Source organism: Lampetra fluviatilis, chromosome 5 (assembly GCF_964198595.1).
Source record: "Lampetra fluviatilis chromosome 5, kcLamFluv1.1, whole genome shotgun sequence".
NCBI classification, from domain to species: domain Eukaryota; kingdom Metazoa; phylum Chordata; class Hyperoartia; order Petromyzontiformes; family Petromyzontidae; genus Lampetra; species Lampetra fluviatilis.
The window spans coordinates 49,105-67,881 of record NC_136279.1 but is presented as its reverse complement, the minus strand read 5'-3'; the positions used below and the strand labels follow the sequence as shown (position 1 = coordinate 67,881).

Sequence of the window (18,777 nt, the reverse complement as noted above, 5' to 3'; positions counted from 1 at the left end):
TAAAGCGATGACGTCATCAGCGAGCGCGGCGCTCCAGCGACTGTCGCGCGCCCGTTGCCGTGGAAACGCCCCGATCATGGCGCTATGACGTCTTCAAAATTTGGCGGATGTCGTCACCAGCAAGCGACTTAGTGACGTCATCACGACTCGTCTGCCCGGCGGCTTCACGCAGTCGCAACGAGGTTCGGCTCCGGGTTGTAATTAACTCAAACTAAACTATCGCTACCGCTACGTTCTGGTTATTGCTAAGCGCGCTATCGTCTTTATGTTATTAGGGCACGACTTTGTTGGAAACGGGGCAAATATGAGTACCGATTTTCGGGAAGTCGGTCAACACAGAAGTGGCCGTTTTCTAAGTCCTTGCCACCGTCATGTGAATGTGGCGGCGTCGTTGCCGACTCGAGGCGACTTGGCCCGTGCTGTGGTGATACGATGTGGGGATTGTATATGCGTTGGGGCGTCTGACCGCTGTCACGGATGTGCAGTCGCGCTGGGGAGTGATGATGCATTGCGGAAGAGATCTCATGTCGCCTACAGTTTGGGCCTTGCATATTTTTGGAGCGATGCAATTATTTCAAAATCATAAACCATGGGCCCCAACCATAATCCATTGGCCCCTGACCAAAAAAATGCACTTGTTGGGGCCCCCTTTAACCATAAAATGGAATTATGAAAAAACCTTATTTATCAAGTATTTTACCGCATACTCCACTTTTACTATCCACACACAAGCTCGTATTACTCAATATGTCCGCCTCTAGTGGTAGCGAATTCTGCTTGAGCTCATGGACTACGTATTAGGAATGTGATTTATATATTTTAAATCTGAGACGCACAAAGCAAATAAAAACAAGCTCTGATAATATATGCAGAGCATGTTTTTTTGCATGTTCACCACAAGCACGCGTGGTTAATGCAAACAGAATTCCTTGAAAAAGGATTCTGTTTGGTGTTTCAACATCTTAACACCTGTTTTATTGCCAGAAAAGGTAAAACCTGTTGTTATATCGTATTGGATGGCCTGCGACACCAACATATCTACTTGTATACAACAGCGGCGTTCTTCGGTGGAACTGTGAGAGCACCTGACTCGGGTTCAAGTTGAGCACCGCCCGTTGCTCATTTGAGCAGGCTGACGTGTTTGAATGACCTGTAAACTCTTCTGTGGCCTTGCGAAGACAACTTGAGGCGCAGGATTCCTCGATGGCGGGGCTCGAGCTGCTGTTCGAGGGCGCGGCAAGAGGCGTGGCGTCTCCCTCGGACGCGCTGCTTTGCTTGCTGCACTGGGAGCTGGTCACAGCTGGGTACAAGTGCAGGGGGCTCGGCGAACAGGTGAAAACCGCCTCCCCACCAACCCCTTTCCTCTTGTCATTATCACCCCCATCAGTAACAGCTCCGCACTCATGACCAGCGTAATCGCAATTAACAACAGCTCCAGTGATGTCTTTTGGGGACCGGAAGTTGTGTATTCCTCTTTTTGACTTAAAACTTGCGTGACTGCAGGAATTAATATTCTTGGTTCTTTCGGTAAAGTCACGTAGATAGAAAATAAAAACAAAAGTAAAATTTAAATGAAAAAATAATACAAGCCAAAACCCCACGACGTTTCTAACGCAACACAAGCGGTCTTCATCACGCGGAGAGAAAAGAGGGGGCACGCCTCCAAAGGCAACTGCTGCCAAGGGCTTTCAGGGTGAGCAAAGCTGTGCGGCGTAAACAGCATGGGCGGGGCAGCCAGCGCCAATGTCGGAGCAAAGCACCAGAAGTACAAGCAAAGCGAGTGAGTTAGACAATGGGGGGGAGGAGGGGGCGGTGAAGGCGAGGGCGCAGTCCAAGAGTGTTAGACATTGGGGGGAGAGATGGGGTAGAGATAGGGGGGGGGGGGGGCATTGCACCTCGCTACACACAACCACACTGCTGACGGTATAGGTTGACAAGAAAACACAAATCAAGTCATGACCCAAAGTGGTTGATGATATATTTCCAATGATTGCTGAGTTTAAAACCCTCGTCTCGGTTTAAATTGTGTCTGTATATGGATGGCTTCGTGAACGAATCTTTGTTGATAGCCAGTCGGCTTGCAAAGTGCCGTCATCTTATATAAATAAATTTCATGTGAGCCAGCTGCATTAAAGTAAAGTAATAATCAGCCACGGCAGAAGTGTTGGTCCTGCCGTTTTTCAGATCTGCCTTATGTTCACGAACACGGTCTGATACATGTCGTTTAGTTTCCCCAATGTGACTGCTGCCACAGACACAGCTTAGTTTGTAGACGCCGGAATATTGCATGTCAGGGATCTTGTCCTTCACAGATGGGATCAGATCAAGATTTTGGAAATATTTTTGGTTATCCCTGCTATGTAAGGCAAGGTGATGGTTTTGATTGGATCTTCAGGTGGCTCCTTCCTCATGGGTGGGGTGATGGCTTTGCGGATTGTGTAGTCAATATTCATTCGCCTTGAGAGCTTGGTGTACGTGTTTGAGTTCACTGGTTAGGTGTTCATGGTCGGAGATACATTGAGCTGTTGGGTGTAACGTTTTGATGAGGGAATTCTTCTGGGATGGATGGTGGTGGGAATCAGGTTTTAGGTAGGCGCCAGCATGGGTTTACTTTCCTGTAGGCAGAATGGCTCATTGAGCCATCTGGTCTCTTTTTGATTAAGACATCCAAGAAAGGTAGCATGCCATCCTTTTCTACCTCCATGGTGAATTTGATTGCTGGGTGTATGGAATTGATGTGGTTGAGCAATTGTTTCAAAGCCGGTCGGCCGTGTGGCCATATGACAAACGTGTCATCTACGTACCTCTTCCACAAGGACGGGCGTAGAGTGGATGCCTGGATGGCGTCTGTCTCAAATTTTTCCATGAAAATGTTGGCCACAACTGGAGATAAGGGAGGATCCATTTGGGGTACCTTCAGTTTGTTTGTAGAATGTTCCACCCCAGGTGAAGTATGTATTGGTGAGGCAGTGTCTCACCAGGGCTGGTACATTAGCATTCAATCCTTGTTGGACCAAATCTCCAATTATTGCAATGGTTTCGGGCACAGGAACTTTGGTGAACAAAGAAACTACATCAAAACTCAGTGAGATGTCTTTAATTGACGATACCAGATGAGCTAAGTTAAGAACAGAAGAGGTGGTCTTACCAGTGAATGGCTGCAAGGTCTCAGATATCAGGCGAGTTTGTAGGTGGGTGAGCCAATGGTGTAGACGATAGGATGAAGGGGTGTACCTTCTTTGTTGATTTTTGGTCGGCCATATAGTCTGGGTGGTCTAGCAGCAGAGGGTTTTAAGGAAAACAGTTTGGTCTGTTCAATTAATGAAGCTGAATCAGTGATGATACTGTTCGTTTGTGTAACGAGACAGTTGGTGGGATCTCTTTTAATTTTAGTGTATAGCTACCATCATTAAGTAGGTCCTGAATTTTGTTATTGTACACGTTTTTTTAAACAATGATGACCATGGCATTGCCCTTTACGGCAGAGAGGATGACGATATCTTCCCTCTTTTTTTAATTGAGACAACTCAAAACGCTCCTCCTTACTGATGTTGCTGACTTACTGATGTTGCAGTGATTTCAGATCTTGTCACGTCTGCAGTGATGTGTCCCAAACCCTTAAGAGCTACATCGACCTGAGCAATAATGTCATCCACTGGTATGTGTATGGCGGTGACTGCGACTTTACCGAAAGAACCAAGAATATGTATTCCTCGTTTGTTTTAGGTAAAACACAGTGCTCAGGGCTCCCTCTTCTGGTACTCTTAAGTAGTGACAGCCTGTAAGTATGTAACTTTGCACCAGTGCACCTGGATGCAATGACATACAGTTTGAGACCAATGTTGGGTGGCAATAGCCACACTCATGTGTTTTTTTACTTAAGACTATTTCACTGCTATTCAACGAGTGGTGACCAAGGGAAGACCTAAAAGCAGATAGTGGGATGCTATGAGGGCCAAGGATAAAAAGGCATTGGCAAGGTGCAGTGGCAATCGACGGCTTTGGCCATGATGACGTATTGGTCTTGATTCAAAAACACTATTCTCTGTTATCATTTGCAATGCTCATTACTCATTTGTGTCGCTTGAATTTTTTTCTTTTCTGATTCAGCAGTTTTGACAGACTGAATTATAGGATATATGCACATATCACAGTGCTCCTGAGGCTGGTTGATATGTTCTTCATAATACCGCGTTGAATATTCTGGTTGCACAACAAGATGATAAATGTTCCGGCTTGTGGCGAGTACATTTCCATGATTTCATTTTGCAGGCTGGTGAAAGTGACAAGAACAGTGAATTGCTTCCACAAGGATGGAATGACGTCAAAGACGTTTACACACTGAGATATGCGTCCAAAGACCGCTCATTACTTTTAAAGGTCATCCCCATTGAGAGCGAAGCTATTATCAATTTAATGGCAAGTACTTCTCATCCCATTTGTACAGCTCTATTCATCGAGTAATTTATAATGCAATGTTTTTACTAAAAATTAAAATGTAAGCAATGTATCTGTTTCAGCGAAAAACCAAAAAAATTATTGTCTAAACGTATCCTGACATTCTGCAATACTCTAGACATTTTTAGCAAGCGGTAATTGGCAACAAGTAAACAGTCATTTTAAAGGATTGCGTGGTCTTTGTCAAGCCTGACATGTTTTTAAAGTTCTTTACAATACAATTGGTCTTCTCTGTATGGAGTAGATTTAGATTTTGTTGTCTTTTTGCAGGATACAAAAACTGAACAGGTAGTTGATTTAACATTGAAGCTGACTGAGTACATTGATGAGGACAATCTCCAAGATTTTGAAAGGTAACAAACGGTTCTGCATTTCGTGCCTGAAATAAGAGTTAAAAAGAGTTGTATAATGACCGATATGTAATGTTTAAACATCATCCAATTTGAAGCAGTTTCTTCGATGGATTTGTTTTCCTTGATTTTTTTTACAAAATTACTCAGTGTTTTTACTGGATTGGTACATGTGTAGTGACATCGCGAATGTCACTGTGTGGTGCCGGCCCTAGAGAGGCACGGCGTGCGATGCATTGCCATCGCGGACACCCCGTACATGTGGGTGTAGTACCAGCCCTAGAGGGGCTCGGTGCGTGCTGATAGAGAGCGCTGAGTGGCACCACACTCGGCGTGCAGTGCTGTCCCCTATAGGAGGGGGTGTGAGGGTGCCATGACACTGTTTGACCCCAGAAGGCACGTGGCGGGTAAAGTCTCCACAGGGGCCCCAAGCGGGGGCTAGGGGTGGTCACTTGTCGGGCGAGATCCTGCTAAAGGATTCGAGAAGGTGGTCGTGGCCAAGGGTGGGGCCAGCCACGACCAGTGAGAATATAAACCGGGTCCCCAGTGGGACCGGGGTTCAGCGGTGCTGTTGTTATCCTGAAGATCTACGTTCTACGTCCGAGAAGAGTAACCAACATGTGGACCTGGACCCAAGCCGGGGTAGCTACTCCCAGTGTGATTAGTGTAGTTAGCCTGGTGGTCCACCACCATAGCTGCCACTGCGATTCAGTGGCCTAAAATAAAATGTTTCACTCCGGATGATCGCTGCAAAGTATGATCTGTGTTTTGATTTAGTGCACTGATCTTAAAGGTGCATTGAAAAATGTTGATACTCCAACTTATGTTCCTGCTGTTGTGGAGTGACTCATGCAGCCAGCTATGGCTGCAGGGTTTGGTGGTACATGTTGTTCACGTCGTTTATTGTGAAAATTTGGTCACAGTTCTTATGATCACTGTTTCATTGCTTTTATGGCTTTATTTTGGTGATTTAGAAAAAAATAATTTTTTTGGCCATGTTGTAGTACGGAGTTAGACTGATGGCCTTTATCTAAGTTGTCTTGTGGTTGTTGTTGTTTGACTTGCATCCTGCTGGGATTTTTGCACACAGCGTTGGTGTACGGTGCTTTTTCTGCAATATTTTGTTGTCTTTTCTGTTTGCACATAGTCACATAGTCACTTTAAGATGTTTTTTTGTTCATGTTTTTGTTTTTTGTTTGTTGCGGTTGCACCCGATTCAAGAGCCGAATGGCTCACAGAGCTATACCTAATAAATGAAACTGAAATCTGGTAAAGGGGCAGTTACCCCTTTGCATTGTATTGACACCTGTCCTTGCCTGTTTACATGTGTATGCAAACTCCCTAAATCCATGTTTATATGTGTAACTTCATTTTCCATGGACAGTTTTAAAGTAATTTGTCTGAACCAACTTTCATCACAGGAAATATATGCAACTTAAATTGATTCATGTTTGTGCAGTTTCTCTTTTGTAATTGGGTAGTTTTGCTCTAATTTCTATTTGGTGGGGTTTTCTCTGAATTCCTTAAAAAAATTGTTGTACCTTTGTTTTATGTTATTGCTTTTGTTATTTTGGTGACCCAAGTCACTTGCAAATGAGACTATCCATTGTCTCTTGGGTTCTTACTTGGTTAAACAATGTGCTTGAAACTTAAAAAACTTGCTGTTTTTTTTTATACCATTCAGAGTTTTCAAAAATCAAGATGGTCTCCGCAACTTGGTGGCCAGAGAACTTGTGGAGCCACTGGGAGGAAGGGAGCAGAGGCCGCAACAGGCCAAAGCCTCAGGTTCACAGCAGGAGGGCAGTCGCATTGACCCCCTCAGAGATTACGGACCTCCAAAGAACCTTCCACATGGCTTCCGGCCACCAAAACAACCTGACTGGTCAGTGCTTATTACCGTGACACAATACTCTTTGGTTCTTTCGGTAAAGTCACGTAGGTAGAAAAATAAAATGGAAAAAAAATAACATCACAACGTTTCGATCGCAACACAAGCGGTCGTCCTCAGGCGGAAAAAATAATCCAGCAGTGGAACTGCTGAACCAGCGAGAGAGCCGTTACAACAAGAGGTTATTTATATGGCGATGGGCAAGCAAGCGGAGTCTGAGCTGGAAAGGAATTTCATCCTTGGACGCAAGCACGTCAGTTGTGTTAATGGGTTAGATTAGGGAGAGAGATTAGCATGAAATGAACTTCCGTCGCCGCATAAGAGAATCGTCGCATATGTGAACCACAGCAGTGTTAATGGGAGATTAGCACTCTGTTGATGGGAGAGATTAGGCAGGGAGATTAGCAAGTTAATGTCATGTCTATGTGTAACACATAGCTTGTTGACCAATGGTAATCTTTTCCCATGAAAAAATAGCTATCTACTAATTGTGTGCTTTTTGCAGGTCAGATCCTGTGAACCCATTTTCAGTAGGTGGAGCTGACCTGGATCCATTTGGGTAAGATCCTTAGCCAGAAAGTGTGTTTTGTTTTGATTACTGATTTTCTGATTCGATGACTAGTTCATTCGCACCTCTGATTAGCACGGTTGGCTACATATGGTGCAAAAGAAGTTCAACATACGTACACTATTCCAGTAGGTAACAGAAGACATGCTTGGCTTTATATATACAAAAAAATGTACGTGATCTAACCCAAAAAAAACCCTGTATTATGGATATTGGTTGTGAAAGCTTACGCGTTGAACATAAAAAAAAAATGTTTAAAGGTGGAGAACAACTAAGAGCAAAAACTAAATGAATTATAAACAAATTAGAAAATGTCATTGGGTGACACATTACAGTAGAACCTCTGGTCACGACCATAATTCGTTCCATAACTTTGGTCGCAACCCGATTTGGTCGTGACTCGAACCTAATTTCCCCATTGGATTGTATGTAAATACGATTAATCCATTCCAAACTCCTACGAACTGTATATAAATATTGTTTTATAAAGATTTTTTAGCACAAAAATAGTTAATTATGCCATGGAATTCGCAGTGTAATAGTAAACTAAATGTAAAAACATTCAATAACACTGAGAACCTTGAACAACAGATAAAACTAACATTGCCGCCTCAAGGTTTAGAATCGTTCAACAAGATGATTGCTTCGTCTGCTACATCAGTGGGTCGATTCTGAGAGAGAGAGAGAGAGAATATTCGTATGAGCAATTCGTGTTTCTATTGAAAGTAAGTTAACGGTAATATTTGGGTACAGTATTGTTTTTGGAAACATTCACCATAATATCGAATGAATGTTTACTTCACCGCATCATCGTATGAATGATGCGAGAAGAGATTAACGGGTTCTTATGTTAGCGATTTACGTACTCAGCGCTTTCGCTCTAAATACTGCACAGAGTTCACAGCGAATGAGTGCACGTCTGACCGAGACCGATTACTAAGCGAGACAGACTGAGCAAGCGGCCACACGTGGGTTCCTGTTGTTTGTAAACAACAGGAAATTTGGCGCTTACAAAAAAAAATGGCGCGGAAGGGGAAATCGGCCGCGGCCGTGTTTGATCGCCACCCGAGTTTGTGTTCGTGACCAGATTAAAAAAATGTTGTGGATTTTTTGGTCGGAACCCGATTTGGTCGTGGTCAGAAGCGTTCGTGACCAGAGGTTCTACTGTATTATGTTTTTGTTTTGTCGGAACATAAGTGGTGGAACATTTTTGCTTGCACTTTATTGTAAACTTGCCCTGTGCTTTTTAATGCAGACGTGGCCAAGGTGGAATGTTGATGGACCCCAGGCACCGTGGTCCCAGACCTCGGTTTCCTGGTCAGCTACCCCTGGGCTCTGTGCCTCCCGGCGCTCGGTTTGACCCCATCGGGCCCTATGGCACCCACGGCGGGTGAGTTTTCTTCAGGTCCTGTCCATCTGCTCAATTGTGACATTGTTCTGTACGAAGTAACTCTATTGCACTCTATTGTCTGCCAATTTCACAACTTTATTCTTGACAATGCCCTCTGTTCTATATTTCCTTTCCCTTTATCAAACCAAGACATTCTGTCTGTTTATATTGTTCAATCTCTGTATATTCTGATATACATCACCATGTTTGGTATTCTGTCAGGATGCATTCTCGAGACATGTCCAAACCATTTGTCTCATTTCTTGCATCTGTTGTGTTTCCTTGTGCCTATCATTTTATTGTCTTCTTTTCTTATTTTGGGACTCCTCGAGCATCCAAAGATTTCCCTCTACCTACTTCTACTTGCAGTCTGCATCTTTTGCTCGTCTGCTTCCTCAGACTCAAATATTCTAATCCACATCATAGTATCGGCAGAATCATGGTTTCGTAGACTTAGATTGTTATCATGTCACATGCCAATACATACTTTAGCTGGCTCACGTCTCATCAAATCATCCATCAAGTACTCATGCAAGCAGCCACTTGACATTTCCCAATATTCCAATGTGAGGTGCGTAATAAATAGTAAATGTAAAAACAATGTTAATTGTTTTATAGATGACATGACATAGGCTGCATGAGAATGCCCATTCTTACATCATGTTATGGGATTGTTCATTAATGTACAGAAGGATTTGTACATATAGTCAATCCACTGCTGCATGAGGGCCTCCGCATGCTGTGCAGGTTGTAGGAGTTATTTGTCTATACTTCACTGCTGATCTGAAGGTTGGTGAAGACGGTGAACATAGATTTTGGAGCATAGCACAGTACAACAATAGATTTTTCTGCACTGTCCACTGTAAATTATGCTAACCCACGGCAGCCTACAGCACATGTTTATACATACTGGTTGCCCATTCAAGCACGATCCAGGGTCAACCCTGTTTAACTTTTAAGCCCTAACAAGATTGGGTACATAACAGGTGATTTGATCAGAGGCATATCAAGTTTGTGAAGTAGTCATGTATTTAATATGCAATTCATGTGAAACTAATTAACATTTATATGTGTACATCCAAAACAGAACAAATAAAGACTCATGTTATTTTGCATATGTTACTTTAATCTTGCACAGTGCATGTGTGTCGACATTTGTGTCCATAACTGCTTGAGTAAACATTTTACCGAAGGATGCTAGGATCAGGTTAAAACAGTGACATCAGCTAAATCTAATTTAGTATATTTTATTGTAAACACCCCCTAGTCTCTTCCTTGTTACGATCGTATTTAGTTATATTAATTGCAGACCAATATAGTATTTCTCCAGTTTGGTCACTATGTTATTTGTTCTAATAACACATTGGCTGCTTTTATATGTGTAGCGAGCATGGGGCAACTGTAAGTGTGGCTCTTAAGTGCAGCTATGTATTTTGCTCAATCTTTGTCAACCTTACCCTAATAATATGTACAGTGTGTATAATTGTCATCCAAATGGGTGGTGTTTTGCGAGGCGATATTTCTAAACCACGATCTGCACGTGTGATGTGGAAAATGCAGTGGTCTGTTTCTAAAAAAACACAATGTCCCCAGCCTTAGGTCACTGCTAAGTGCTAGCAGATGGACTAAAGTAAACATTTGAACAGCAGGGGCACGTAGCTTTTACGAACTTACTGTTTGTAATTAACTACATTTGGTCCATGGCTGCCCCCATTTCACCTCTGGATATATATTATCTTTTTAAATAGGAACTTTCGTGTTTACAAATTACATGATAACAGCCGTTGTAGCTGTGAATGGGGAAACATATAATAAATGTGTAATATTTTGTATTTTTATTTTCAGGCCGGATCCAGACCACCTGCCTCCCCCCAACTATGATGATATGTTTATGTAGCACAACTTGTACATCTGGAATTACCTGCAAACGCAATACACTGCAGTGCTCTTTTAGATCAATCTGATCTTACAAACTTCATGCAACTGAAAAGCACTTAATGCTAGAAAAAGATGTGCAGTCTTGTTTAAATGTGGAATTTGTTAAATCAAATTGTACTTTTGTTCATATTTTTCATTGCTTGATATTTCTTTGCTATTGGTGTAAGTACTTATCCCAACGTAAAATAGTAAAGATATATGGTCTCATGCTATTTCTGTCCAGTCCATGTTCTTTGCAGTCACACTTGTTCCATATGCCTACCTTTGTATTGCGTTACATTACAACATTTAAATACAGTACATGTAAATGCATTTGACACTCAACAAGGAACGACTTCACTGACGTTTCATAGAACTAAACTAAGCACCTTAAAAGTTAGTGTTGGTAGTTCTATAACTTGTAGTCATACTCTGTATATGATTCAAGATTCAATATCAATAACTTAATATAAAGTCATATAGCCAGTACAATACTATACAAATTACAAAAACAAAGTGTTAAATCTTAAAGTGCTATACATTAATGTATGTTGTCATGGTATAAACAGGTCAACAGACCCATTGTCACATTTTGCCATTACTGGATCATTAAACTTTCCTTTTTTTTTTCTCCAACTGGTATATGTGAGAAATTATTCATTCATTAAATATTTTACTCCAGTTCTGGTTTCCTTTATGCCATTTCCATAAATTATTTTCAAATTGATGAAAGCGTGCTGGAATAAGTTCACTTAATTTTCAAGTAAATCACTTCATTTATCATGAGACTTTTCAACACAGAGACAAAAACGTGGCCTCTAAGTTAACATATGCATAACATGCTCCAGTGTATAATTTTCTTCTCTTTTTACTAATTTTGGAGTAAAACTTTTGACAGTGGCAATCTGTTGGTAGATAAAAAAAAAAGTCAAATATTTGCCAAATGAGCTGTGGTTTACATTTCCCTTTTCTAAAAGAAATATGTTTATCGGTATGTTTTTTCAAGTGATAATCATAGCCTGGCCATGTCATTGGATAGGGTTGTCTCATTGTGGATGTTTATATTTTAGGTGTATTCACTGTACAGCATCCAATTTGTAAGTCCTAAACTTAACCCAAGCGTGTTTGGTATTTGTGTCAAAATATTACCACACATTGTCTTATGTTTCATAAATGGTCATGTCAGCCAATGCGCAAATTGCAGGTCAGGTCATCGTGAGACAACTCCATTGCCATATAAGAAACTTCCAAACATCAGTGCTTCTGATTGAACCAAATCTGCAATTGAATCGTTCAGGAATGTTCATGTTTAGCCTATTCTGTCCATACTGGTCAATGGAACATAACATGTTAAAATCCAATTTAACAAATATATTGGGAAATGCATTTGTGCTTACAAAAGTATAAAAAGTTGGAGTTTGGCAAAGCCAAAGTCAAGTTGATTATGGAGCAGAAACCAAAGAACAATTATCCATACATTTGTGAAATTAAATTAGCCGTCTTCACTTTCACATAGCAGTTGCGGAAACATCTTAATATTTGCATTTTTCCCCACTTTGGACCATGTGGATATATTCTGTCATGCCAAAGGTATTTGCTCTTCAAAGTATTTCCTTCAGATAGGCTACTTTTTGCATGTTAAGAGATACAACTGATAACATCTCTATGAAATGTCTCGTTATCATGACTGATGTTAACATGTTTAAAAATTACACTAATGGTGTAAATGTCATGATCAATTTTATTGGGTTTTGTCACATGCTTAATTACTATTTAGCAGCTAGCTTGACCTCAGTGATTTGTCACGAGTTTGCCACGCGAGAGTGCGTTTTGTACAGGGCTTGGCATTAAAATCAGGGCATGGAGTTGCGGCGGCTGCGTGCACGTGGGAAGCCAGGCCATGGGATGGGTTCGCCGTCCCCAAAAGATGAGGCGTAGGAGATGTCGCTCTGGCTGCCACCACTTTCGCTGCCGTTGTCCTCACCAAGACGCAGCTCCTGTAGGCCCAGGTGCAGCTCCCGCAGCTGTTGCAGAAGCGCCTTGTCCTGCAGACGCAACTCCACCTACAATGCGAGTAAATGCACCACGTTGGATCGCATGGACCTCTGTTTACAGGAAAATGCATTCCAAAAGACAACTCGTTTAGATACGTGGTGGAGTGACGTGGCTCAGTGGTGGCTCGGTGGTTGCACATTTGCTGCTTGTTATGTTTCGCCAGGTGGTGGTGGCGGTGCACGCCTGTACTCCAGCAGTGGAGGGGAGGGTTGGTGGATCACAAATGATTTGAAACTCCCTTTCCCATGAGTGTCGTGTGCTGGTGCCCTAGCTCATGAGTTGCCCCTATGCACGTAAGTTTTATCCGGGTGCTCCTGTGTCCTTCCACTCATTAATTGGCTGCAGACATCTTACTATATCGGCATCTACATGTTTGCGGATTGCGCAGTGTTATGAGGTGCAGTTTAGATGAATGACGGTATCTAAAAGTGCCCATTATTTCATGATTCTAAATGCAGGCTGTCCTCGGTAATGCTGTGGGCATAATGACCATTCAATACGATGCACCGGATGCCTCACAGTCGATGTTAAAGATCCCGTGACAAATTTGAAAAATTACACACCAGATCACAAAATTAGAAAATTTCTTAAGTAAATAAATATAATAAATAAAATATACACCTAAGCTGCATGTGTTTGGTTGCCCTGAACTGTCTTAAATTATTAAAACCAATTGGGTTTGGTTGCGACTTTAGTAAGAGCCTGTTGAAGTGCTTTATTAATTTGATATATAGTTGCAAAGTTACAGCAATGTTTCATAATTAAATTTGAAGTTTATTTTGTCCTTTTAAAATGATGGTATCCCCACAGAGGACAAGAATAACTAAAAATCACAAAATCATGCGTGGATTTACACAAGCATCCAACAACTATCCCCATGCCCACAAGGGCTGCTTGTTGTGATGGCCATTGCATGTTAGGTAAACATTATTTTACAGGTATAATGACATGATGATACCTGCTGGCTGGGAAAGGGAAGCACAGGTACGGGCACCGCTAAGATAACATCCAATCGGAAAGGGAGAGGTATCTGGCGCAAAGGTAAAAGGCGGGGTTGGCCGAGATGCTCCGGACCTGGGGAGATAAGCGCGGGCGGATCGGGGCTCGGGGTTCGGGTGTGGATTCTTGGGTCCGGACTGCGTCGCTGCCTGTGTTGTGCCCGTGTGAGAAATAAAAGAAGTACCCTCTACACGACGTGTCGCGGAAGTCGCTCATTACACAAGCAAGCAGCAGGAGCATGGTCACTGGGTAGTGATGCAGCTGTGGCCAGAGATGGTGTCAGCTATTGGTATGCTGAAGATCTTATACAATTTCAATATAGCATGCTAAATATGTGTAGTGACTGACTTGGAGACAATTATTTAATTAAACACTGAGCACGCTTTGTACACTTTATACAATACATACCCTACACTGTTACACTCTCTCTTTCGCTCGCTTATACGCAACTCTACACTGGTTACTAGCCTCCACACAACGCTAGCCGTCTGACACTGACGACGCTGAACCGAGACAGCCAACTACGTCTAGCAGCGCAATTATCAAGTGGAGACGACAGCGACGAAGGCACGAGACAGCGGCGATGGCGGCAATCTTCAGCAGCAACGACGATAGGGATTCCACTTCAAACGACAGCCCCGAGCTCCTGCTTGGGGTCCCACTTACGATCAACAGCCCTGAGGTCCCCTACAGGGGCCATTGTACTGTCAGCGTGGCCTCGCTCCGCCCTGGCCACGCCCCATTCTAGAACCTACTAGTGGGTTCCCGACATGTCCCTTCCGTAACCTTTCCTCGAGATCCCTCTCGGGTCTATCACGTGGCCTGCTGTCAGGGCCGCTTCAAGCTGCAGATCCCCTTCGCTGCCAGCAGCTAGCGCTATGCTACTTAGTGACCAATTCTATGTCACTACATATGTACAAAGAGATTGTTGCAATAAATATGGGTGGTCACTTGTTACATAGTAGTGTGTATCCAAATGCTTGCAATGCCGTTTGACTGTGTATTCCTTGCTTTTTATATTTTTATTAATCTTAAATTGAAAATGTATTCCTGATGAGTACAACGTGATCCATAAGAGGTTTTTTTTTGGGTTAGATCGCGTAAATATATAAATGTGTCCTTAAACTCTCCACCACCCGACACAGACAACTAGTAAGGATTGTCACTAAACAGAACATGCCAATTCGTCACTAGTACAGCACACCGGTGTGTTGGAGAGCCAAGCCACAACATTTACAAACTGAGTACGACGTTTCGCCAGTAATTACAACTAGCGTCATCAACACACCGTTGTACTGTACCAGTGACGAATTGGCATGTTCTGTTTACGTGACAATCCTTACTAGTTGGCTGTGTCGGGTGATGGCGGGTTGAACTACACATTTATGCGATCTATTCCCCAAAAAAAAGCCTCTATTATAGATATTCATCGCGAAAGCCTCCGTGTTACAACATGTGAATTAAGATTTCTCTACGTAAGCTGTTTTTTTACATTGAGAATGGATTTTTTTTTATAACTACAGTGAGCAGGATTTAAGTACAGTAGTAGAGTATGGGAAGCACAATGGTACAATTATTTAATTTGATCCCTGGTAAAGATTTAGTTTTTTTCTGGAAGACTGAACTTGTGCAACAACATAATGTTTTTTTTAAACATTCATCATCACCCATGGTCAGTCTACTGCTGGATGGAGGTCTCCCAAAGCCACTGCCACCTCTCACAAGCCTGCGATGCAACAATCCATCTAACACTTGAACTGCATTTGTTGCTCCATTTCCTTCGTCATCTTGGACACGTTACACTCCTTGACTGTCACTCCATTACACTGTGTAACAAAAAAAATTGTTCCTGGGTAGTAAGTGTTATTTCCTAATTGCTTATGCCTCAAAAGTACACAAAATGGCTATTATTCCCCACAAACTTTGCTTTTGTGACCTGGACAGTGATATTTTGAAATGTACCCATTTTCAATGATAAAACGTGTGCATTTGTGTCATTCCTTCACGTAAAGTCTTGGTCACAAAAGCAAAGTTTGTGGGGAATAATAGCCATTTTCTATACTTTTGAGGCAGACGCAATTAGAAAATAACACTTAGTACACAGGAACAAAACTCGTGTCACATCGTGTTATTATTCTTGACCCATTATCCTTTCTAGCGACATGTCCTGCCTAAGCCAACTTGTATTAATAGCTGCTTTTATATTTTGTGAAAAATTACGTGCTGAGTTTACCAATATCCATAATATAGGTTTTTGTTTGGTTAGATCGTGTAAATATAAAGATATAAATCGCTTAAATATAAATGTATTTTATAAATATAAAAGGCGAAACGTACTCAGATTGTAAATGTTGTGGATTTGCTCTCCAACACACCGGTGTGCTGTACGAGTAACGAATTGGCATGTTCTGTTTACGTGACAACCCTTACTAATTGGCTGCGTCGGGTGGTGGTGGGTTTAACGACATATTTATATATTTTTTTTATCTAACCCCCAAAAAAAACCTATATTATGGGTGACGTGCTGAATTCGCCAGACAAATGTTTCCAGTCGCAATGACCTAAACTTGGATTCCAGTGCTGCCAGTTATCATTGATAGATGTGCGAGTCATTGTTGCTTAGAAACCACACCACCAGCGCAACTGTAACCAATGGCAAGTATTTGGGTTTGGTGCTTCAATAACATCCGATTATCACGATTGGATACGTACGGTGCGAAAGAAGTTCAAGATACAAGTAATGTTACATTCAAAACGTTGTCGATTGATTAAATGGCTATAAAGGATAACACAAACAAGGTCATAAAACGTTATCCACGTGTGGCTATTCATTAGCATTTAGCAACAAAAGCACTGGATTGTGCTTGTGATAAATGCTTTCATTACTTTTGCCCCAATCCTTTTTGTTGAAAAGGGTTGCGTCAGTGAGTTCAGTGCCACAAAACACACATAACAGCTTCATCGCCATGGCCACAGGGCACGCCAGAGAGGTCACCACGCAAACACCCGCAGTGGTTTTCAGGAAAATGAGCTTCCAAACACACCACGTGAGATTTTCTTTACCCAATTTGCTGAGTACACGCCTAAAACGTCAAGGGGCCAGCAACAAACAGCAATATCAAAGTTGTTCAATGAGTCGACATGTTTTTTAATTGAGTGAGAATACAAGAACTTGGGAAAATAGACACCAGGAGGGGATTCCTAAGTGGAGCAATTTGAGGGAAGAAGCATAAATATAAGTATTGTAACCTGCGATATTGTGGGTGTTTGTGACTTGCAGTGTGCTGGTTGAACACAATATGGCTGGGACTAAATGATTACCGTAGTGTGGTAGAGACCGAGTCCTCAAAATGGGTGGAGGAATCAATGAGTGAAGTTCAGAGTAATCGTCGTAGTAGTTGTAGCAAATTGATAAGTATGTACAATATGTTTGTTGAACTGGTTTCGCACTGTGCTAAGCAGAGGTGCAGGGTGCAGACTTACCGCCGCTTTTTGAACACTGTCATGTGACACATTCCTGTATTATAGTACCGTATTTTACATAGGTTTTACAAAATGCATTTCAAACAAGGGAAGTTAATGAACTAATAACAAAAAAGACGGAGGACATGGTGGCAAATTTCAGTGGACAATGCAGGAGGATGATTGCATATTGGAAGTGACCAGTTAAGTACCTGGGTGCAACGATGTGTGCTGATGGATCACTAGAAGGAGACATGACTGGTGTGGTTGGTGTGCGATAAAAGGGTCCCCCAGTTTGGTTGAATAGAAAAGTGTACAAGACGGTGGTGAGGCCAGTGCTGTTGTATGGGGCCGAGTGCTGGGGCACAAGAAAGAGAAAGGACCAAGCTATGGCAGTCACAGAGATGAGGATGTTGCGGTGGATGTTCGGTTTAACAAGCAAGGACAGGGTGAGAAATGAAGTGAGAGGAAGACTCAAGGTGGTCTAAATCACAGAGATGATGAGAGAGAAAAGGCTGTGGGTGTGGTTCGGTCATGTGGAGAGAGAACAGGAAAATTACGTGGGTCAGAAGGTGCAAGTTATGCAAGTGCAAGAAAAGAGATCAAGAGGAAGGCAGAGGTGGGGGGGGGGGGTGATGTAGTGCGATCGGACACGGTAGCCCGAGCAGTGGAAAGAGATGGCGCAGGACAGGGCAGCATGGAAAAGGTTGGCAAGGACAGCGGAACGCCCCACACAAGTGGGACAAACGCATCGAAGAAGAATACAAAAATTAAAGTCAAAGAAAATAAAAACACCTAATTAACATTCTGAATTTTAATTTTCGTTGATCTCCACAAAATAAACTGTACATTGTACTTTGAATTCCATTAACAATTCAAGATAACATACAGTATTTACCTTCTAATAACTAATAGAAGGGTCAATAATATAATCATAGCCGTGGTCAAACCACTGCCCGGTAAAGGCCTCCTAATCCACCGGCACCTCTCACGATCTTGAAATGCATTCAATGACAGTAGCGGCACATTAACTGATTTTATCGCTCCGTCTCCTCGGTTGTCCAACTTTTGGACGCGTTACGTTCATTGGCTGCCACTCCGTCGCTAATCTCGACCACAGTTCATCGCCCCGTCTAAGCCATGCGTTCTGCCAAATCAAGATTCATTTTTTCTTAACCGTTTTGATGATGTCTGTCATTAACCTGCGTAGCCAAGTGTCCCTCTGCCAATGCACATGCGAACACCCAGTAGTTACATGTTGATACACGATGAAGCTAGAGAGTGTGTGTCTGTGCAGAGCTTGACGAAGCATGTGGCTGCGTGGTGCGTGCACAGGGCATCATCGCTCACCAGCTCATTGCGCAGGTGAGTCAGAGCCTTGCCGATGTCCATTCTGCCGACTCGCCTCTGGGGAAAGGTGGCCGGAGAGCACGGGGGGGGGCAGCCCCCGTGCTGCCCGCACCGATCCTGCACGAGTTCTGCCGACAGAGCCTCCATCTAGCAATTAGTAATTGTTTATGTAACTACGTGTTTCAGCAAAGCCGACTGCTTGGTTGTTGTGTTGTCCGTACTGCGGCTTTGCAGCCTGTGTCGCGTATGATCTTCTGTGGAGCGCGTTTGAGCAGAGCATTTATAGGCGAGGGTGCTGGGGTAGCGTGGGGTAGGGCTGGGGGGGAGAAGGGAGGGCATC

The 18,777-nt window shown here is 42.7% G+C and overlaps 2 protein-coding genes across 2 annotated transcripts; one reads left to right on the top strand and one right to left on the bottom strand.

Moving 5' to 3' along the window:
- The first annotated feature begins 111 nt into the window (after positions 1–111).
- On the top strand, positions 112–10,638 carry PSMF1 (proteasome inhibitor subunit 1). The gene is made up of 8 exons (XM_078856292.1): positions 112–182; positions 1,179–1,332; positions 4,273–4,419; positions 4,729–4,811; positions 6,493–6,690; positions 7,202–7,255; positions 8,520–8,654; positions 10,500–10,638. The coding sequence occupies exons 2-8, from the start codon at positions 1,204–1,206 to the stop codon at positions 10,549–10,551; spliced, it is 798 nt and encodes a 265-aa protein (XP_078712418.1). The 5' UTR covers positions 112–182; positions 1,179–1,203; the 3' UTR covers positions 10,552–10,638.
- A 100-nt stretch (positions 10,639–10,738) lies between these two features.
- On the bottom strand, positions 10,739–18,777 carry C5H20orf202 (chromosome 5 C20orf202 homolog). Its single transcript, XM_078856293.1, has 2 exons — positions 18,438–18,777; positions 10,739–12,634 (listed from the first exon to the last, which is right to left on the bottom strand). Exons 1-2 carry the CDS (start codon positions 18,582–18,584, stop codon positions 12,425–12,427), a joined length of 357 nt encoding a protein of 118 aa, XP_078712419.1. The 5' UTR covers positions 18,585–18,777; the 3' UTR covers positions 10,739–12,424.

Bases quoted from the DNA above. Each gene is read 5' to 3' on its own strand.
- PSMF1 (XM_078856292.1), top strand. From the start codon at position 1,204: ATGGCGGGGCTCGAGCTGCTGTTCGAGGGCGCGGCAAGAGGCGTGGCG. The intron at 1,333-4,272 runs GTGAAAACCGCC...TTCATTTTGCAG, and splicing joins GCAGGGGGCTCGGCGAACAG to GCTGGTGAAAGTGACAAGAA. The intron at 4,420-4,728 runs GCAAGTACTTCT...GTCTTTTTGCAG, and splicing joins AAGCTATTATCAATTTAATG to GATACAAAAACTGAACAGGT.
- C5H20orf202 (XM_078856293.1), bottom strand. From the start codon at position 18,584: ATGGAGGCTCTGTCGGCAGAACTCGTGCAGGATCGGTGCGGGCAGCAC. The intron at 12,635-18,437 runs GTGAGCGATGAT...CTCGCATTGTAG, and splicing joins CTCACCTGCGCAATGAGCTG to GTGGAGTTGCGTCTGCAGGA.